This window comes from Chaetura pelagica, unplaced genomic scaffold (genome assembly GCF_000747805.2).
Source record: "Chaetura pelagica isolate M959 unplaced genomic scaffold, ChaPel_1.0 scaffold803, whole genome shotgun sequence".
Lineage (NCBI taxonomy): Eukaryota > Metazoa > Chordata > Aves > Apodiformes > Apodidae > Chaetura > Chaetura pelagica.
In genome coordinates, this window is record NW_009952581.1 from 1 (window position 1) to 6,456 (window position 6,456).

The 6,456-nt window shown below is 54.7% G+C and overlaps 1 protein-coding gene across 1 annotated transcript; it reads left to right on the top strand.

Moving 5' to 3' along the window:
• Positions 1 to 251: 251 nt before the first annotated feature.
• RAVER1 (ribonucleoprotein, PTB-binding 1) lies at positions 252 to 6,119 on the top strand (the record flags this gene model as incomplete). Its single annotated transcript, XM_009993639.1, has 6 exons — positions 252 to 318; positions 1,505 to 1,974; positions 3,229 to 3,420; positions 4,014 to 4,143; positions 4,220 to 4,320; positions 6,008 to 6,119. Coding segments are annotated over 6 exons (1,072 nt in total), but the record flags the coding sequence as incomplete, so codon positions are not given.
• Positions 6,120 to 6,456: the final 337 nt, after the last annotated feature.

Here is a 6,456-nt window from a genome sequence, read left to right on the forward strand (position 1 = left end):
GAGGCAGGAAATTAGGGATAAGTACCCAGGGGGTTGGGAATTGGGGTTAAATACCCTGGGGGTGGGAAGGAGGGATAAATACCCTGGGGGGAGGGAAATTTGGGGCAGGGGGGGTGACCCCAGACCCCGTGAAGACCCTCAGGGAAGAGTTTTGGGTGCAGATCCAGCCCCTTCCTGTTCCCAACGTGGGGAAGAGGGGTGGGAACTGGGGCTTGTACCCTGGAACTGGGAACAGTTCCCTGTGTGTCCAGGAGATCCACGACCTGCTAAGCAACTACGAGCTCAAGTACTGCTTTGTGGACAAGTACAAGGGGACAGGTGGGTGGAACTGGTTCCAGCTCCATGGATCCAACCTCTCCAGGTCCATGGATCCAACCTCTCCAGGTCCCTCAGCCCTTGGATCCAACCTCTCCAGGTCCCTCAGCCCCTGGATCCAACCTCTCCAGGTCCATGGATCCAACCTCTCCAGGTCTATGGATCCAACCTCTCCAGGTCCATGGATCCAACCTCTCCAGGTCCCTCAGCCCTTGGATCCAACCTCTCCAGGTCCCTCAGCCCTTGGATCCAACCTCTCCAGGTCCCTCAGCCCCTGGATCCAACCTCTCCAGGTCCCTCAACCCATGGATCCAACCTCTCCAGGTCCCTCAGCCCCTGGATCCAACCTCTCCAGGTCCCTCAGCCCCTGGATCCAACCTCTCCTGGTCTATGGATCCAACCTCTCCAGCTCCCTCAGCCCCTGGATCCAACCTCTCCAGGTCCATGGATCCAACCTCTCCAGGTCCCTCAACCCACGGATCCAGTTTTCTGGATCCTCAGGGCAGCTTTTCCAACCTCAGGATGTCCCAACCCACCAACATCATCCCTCCTTCCCTAGACCTCCCCAGGTCCCTCAGCCCCTGGATCCAACCTCTCCAGGTCCCTCAGCCCCTGGATCCAACCTCCCCAGGTCCCTCAGCCCCTGGATCCAACCTCTCCAGGTCCCTCAGCCCATGGATCCAACCTCTCCAGGTCCCTCAGCCCCTGGATCCAACCTCTCCTGGTCTATGGATCCAACCTCTCCAGGTCCCTCAGCCCCTGGATCCAACCTCTCCAGGTCCCTCAGCCCCTGGATCCAACCTCTCCTGGTCTATGGATCCAACCTCTCCAGCTCCCTCAGCCCCTGGATCCAACCTCTCCAGGTCCATGGATCCAACCTCTCCAGGTCCCTCAACCCACGGATCCAGTTTTCTGGATCCTCAGGGCAGCTTTTCCAACCTCAGGATGTCCCAACCCACCAACATCATCCCTCCTTCCCTAGAACCTTGGAGCAGGAACATCTCCAACCAGGTCCCATTGGCACCCATGACCATTATCCCTCTTCCCAAATCCTCTTCCAACCTCATCCCCATCACCTGCATGGACGAGTCATTCCCACCAACTCCTCCAGGTGACTCCAGATGATGAAAGACTTGACCAACCTGTTCCTCATCCCTCCCTTCCCATTTTTCCCCCCCTTTTCCTTCAGCTTTTGTCACGTTGCTCAATGGGGAACAAGCAGAAGGAGCCATCAGGGAATTCCATGGGACCAAACTCCGGGAGAAGGAGATCTCAGTTCAACTCCAACCCACGGATGCTCTTCTGTGCATCGCCAACCTCCCCCAACTCTTCACCCAACAGCAGTTTGAAGAGCTGGTCAGACCTTTTGGCAACTTGGAGAGATGTTTCCTGGTCTACAGCCAAGAAACTGGACATTCCAAAGGTTATGGATTCGTGGAATACATGAAGAAGGATTCAGCAGCTCGAGCCAAGTCGGATTTGTTGGGGAAGCAACTGGGAACCAGGACTCTCTATGTCCACTGGACCGACGTCAACCAGTTGACCTTGGATCTTCTCCATTCCAAGTGTTTGTGTGTGGATAAACTTCCCCACAACTTCTCAGACCTGGAGGAGCTTCGACGTGTCTTCTCCTCATCCTGCTCTCCCACTTTTTGCCAGGTAAAAAGATGCTGTGGAGCTCTTTGGGTTGGGAAAGGTCTTTGATGGTCACCCAGTCCAGCTTTCAACCCAACTCTGTTGTGATCAACCCCCTAATCCATGTCCCTCCATGGTTTTAGAAGCTCTCCAGGGATGGGGACTCCACCACCTCTCTGGGCAACCTGTTCCATCCTCAACAACCCTTTCCAGACAGGAATTGTATCCCAAGATCCAACCTAAACCTCCCCTGGTGGAGCTTTAGGTCTTTTCTTCTTGTCTTGGCACCATTTCAGAGGGTCCTGGGATGGGTTGGGTTGGTGGGACCTTCAAGATCATCTAGATCCAACCCCCACCATGGGTAGGGACACCTCTTGGAGCCCAGGTTGCTCCAAGCCCCATCCAACCTGCCCTTGGACACTTCCATCACCCACAGCTTCTCCAGGAAACCTCTTCCAGGGTTTCCCCACCCTCCCAGCCAAGAATTTCCTCCTCATGTCCAACCTCCAGCTCCCTCTGCCAGTTTTCATCCATCCCCCCTGGTTCCTCCAACCCAAATGGTCCTGTGGTTCTATGACCCAGCACTTGCCCTTGTTGAAGCTCATACAGTTGGATCCAGCCCCTGGATCCAACCTCTCCAGGTCCCTCAGCCCCTGGATCCAACCTCTCCTGGTCTATGGATCCAACCTCTCCAGGTCCCTCAGCCCCTGGATCCAACCTCTCCAGGTCCCTCAACCCCTGGATCCAACCTCTCCAGGTCCCTGAATCCAACGTCTCCAGGTCCCTCAGCCCCTGGATCCAACCTCTCCAGGTCCCTCAGCCCCTGGATCCAACCACTCCAGGTCCCTCAACCCATGGATCCAACCTCTCCAGGTCCATGGATCCAACCTCTCCAGGTCCCTCAGCCCCTGGATCCAACCTCTCCAGGTCCCTCAACCCCTGGATCCAACCTCTCCAGGTCCCTCAGCCCCTGGATCCAACCTCTCCAGGTCTCCCAACCCCTGGATCCAACCTCTCCAGGTCCTTCAACCCATGGATCCAGCCTCTCCAGCTCCCTCAGCCCATGGATTCAACCATTCCAGACCCTTCTGTGGACCCTCCCTGCCCTCCAACAGCCCAACCAACCTTCCCACCCAACATCCTCTTCTCCTACTGTTCCTCCACCCCATCCAACCCACAACCAACCGGTGCATCCATGGGAACGACGTGTGAGACAGAGCAGGGAGGTGGATCATCCCATTCTCCTGCCCCTCATCCTGGAATTCCTGTCCTTCCCAGTTGGCCTACGGGCAGGATGGGCAGCTGAAGGGCTTTGCTGTCCTGGAATACGAGTCAGCAGAGGCAGCTGAGCGGGTCCAACGGGCCATGGATGGAATTCCACTGGCTGGGAATCACGTCCGCGTCTCCTTCTGCGCCCCCGGCCCCCCCGGGCGCAGCATGTTGGCTGCCCTGATTGCTGCCCAGGCCACGGTGAGGCTGCTTCCTCCTGCCTTCCTCTTCCTCCTCCCTTCTGCCCCCTCTTTCCTTCCTCCTTTCCCTCCTCTTTCCTTTTCCCTCCTCTTTCCTTTTCCCTCCTCCTCTTTGCTTCCTCCTCCTCCTCCTCTTTGCTTCCTCCTCCTCCTCCTCTTTCCTTCCTCCTCCTCCTCCTCTTTCCTTCCTCCTCCTCCTCCTCTTTCCTTCCTCCTCCTCCTCCTCCTTCCTTCCTCCTCCTCCTCCTCTTTCCTTCCTCCTCCTCCTCCTCTTTCCTTCCTCCTCCTCCTCCTCTTTCCTTCCTCCTCCTCCTCCTCTTTCCTTCCTCCTCCTCCTCCTCTTTCCTTCCTCCTCCTCCTCCTCTTTCCTTCCTCCTCCTCCTCCTCTTTCCTTCCTCCTCCTCCTCCTCTTTCCTTCCTCCTCCTCCTCCTCTTTCCTTCCTCCTCCTCCTCCTCTTTCCTTCCTCCTCCTCCTCCTCTTTCCTTCCTCCTCCTCCTCCTCTTTCCTTCCTCCTCCTCCTCCTCTTTCCTTCCTCCTCCTCCTCTTTCCTTCCTCCTTCCCTCCCCCTTCCTTCCTTCCCTTGGAATTTGAAGGCTCTGAACCGTGGGAAGGGGCTTCTTCCTGAACCCAACATCCTCCAAATCCTCAACAGCCTTGGAAATCCTGCTTCTCTCCAGCTTCTCCTCAACCCCCTCCTCCATGGAGCTGTGGGAGGAAAACAGGGTAAGGCAGAATTCCCAGCCCTGGGAGAAGTTGATCCCAAGAATCCCTTTCCCTCCAGGGTTGCTTTTCCCTCCAGGAATTCTGGGTGCTGCTCCCTCTGTTCCCCTGGTCACCAACCCAGCTCTTTCCAGTGCTCTTCTCCAGTTGGCTCTGCAGAACCAGACCCAGGCCCAGCAGGTGGGTGGGGATCTGGGAATCTGGGATCAGCCCAAATCCAGTGGTGGGATCATTTCCTCCCCTCAGGTTTTCCCACCCTTTTAGGCCTCTCTTTTCCCCTCCCTCATCCCTCAATTTCCCCTCCTTTAAGCCTCCATAGTTCCATGATTCCATGATCCTATAAGTCCAGATTCCATCATTCCATGATTCCACAACTCCCTGATTCCATGATCCCATGATTCCATGATCCCATAATTTGACGATTCCATGATTTGATTCTCCCATGATCCCATCACCTCACACCTCCAGAATCCCATGATCCCATGATTCCTTCCTTCCATAATTCCATGATTCTTTAAGTCCAGATTCCATCATTCCATGATTCCACAACTCCCTGATTCTGTGATTCCATGATTCCACAATCCCGTCATTCAATGATTCCATGATTAGATTCTCCCATGATTCCATGATCCCATCACCCCACACCTCCAGAATCCCATGATTCCATCATGCTTCCCATCATGATTCCATCATTCCATGCCTCCACAACTCCCTGATTCCACAATCCCATGATTCCACAATCCCATAATTCGATGATTCCATTATTAGATTCTCCCATGATCCCATCATCCCACACCTCCAGAACCCCATGATCCCATCACCCCACACCTCCAGAACCCTATGATCCCATCACCCCACACCTCTGGGGTCCCATGATTCCATCATGCCTCCCATCATGATTCCATCATGCCTCCCATCATGATTCCATCATGCCTCCCATCATGATTCCATCATGCCTCCCATCATGATTCCATCATGCCTCCCATCATGATTCCATCATGCCTCCCATCATGATTCCATCATGCCTCCCATCATGATTCCATCATGCCTCCCATCATGATTCCATCATGCCTCCCATCATGATTCCATCATGCCTCCCATCATGATTCCATCATGCCTCCCATCATGATTCCATCATGCCTCCCATCATGATTCCATCATGATTCCATGACTCCACAACTCCCTGATTCCACAATCCCATAATTCGATGATTCCATTTGATTCTCCCATGATCCCATGATCCCATCACCCCACACCTCTGGGGTCCCATGATTCCATCATGCCTCCCATCATGATTCCATCATGATTCCATCACTCCATGATTCCACAACTCCCTGATTCCACAATCCCATGATTCCACGATCCCATAATTCAATGATTCAATTATTCCATTATTAGATTCTCCCATGATTCCATGATCCCATCACCCCACACCTCCAGAACCCCATGATCCCATCATGCCTCCCATCATGATTCCATCATGATTCCATCATTCCATGACTCCACAACTCCCTGATTCCATGATCCCATGATTCCACGATCCCATAATTCGATGATTCCATTTGATTCTCCCATGATCCCATGATCCCATCACCCCACACCTCTGGAATCCCATGATCCCATCATCCCATGATCCCATCATGCCTCCCATCATGATTCCATCATTCCATGACTCCACAACTCCCTGATTCCACGACCCCACGATTCCACCATCCCATCATTCGATGCTTCCATGATGAGATTCTCCCATGATCCCATCACCCCACACCCCCAGAACCCCACGATCCCACCATTCCCACCACGATCCCACCATTCCCACCACGATCCCACCATTCCCACCACTCCCACCTCCTCTTCTCCTCCACAGAAACCCGGCATCTTGGGCGACTCCCCGTTGACTTCCCTGCCCCACAACACCCTGGGCTTGACCACCCCCCCTGCCCAGACCCCCACCCAACTCCTGGGAGACCTCCCCTCAGGTACCCACCCCCCATTCCCACCCCACCACAATTCCATCCCACTGGGAATCACCCAGCCTGGAACAAACCCCCACCCCCATCTTCTCTTCTTCTTCTTCTCCCTCCCAACCCAGGTGAGGTCGCCCAAGGACACGTCAAACCAGCCATTTTACCTCCTCCTGGGAATGTCCCTTTGGCTTCTTTCTTGGCACCAGTGGGAGTGGAAAGGGAGAACGTGGTGTTGGTGTCATCAGTCACCCCTTTGAACCCCCAAAATCCCACCCCCCCAGCTCTCCAGGGTCTCACCTCCTCCCTTCTGTGCTCTGTCAGCAGTGGCCTCCAGAAACCAAAGCAGAAC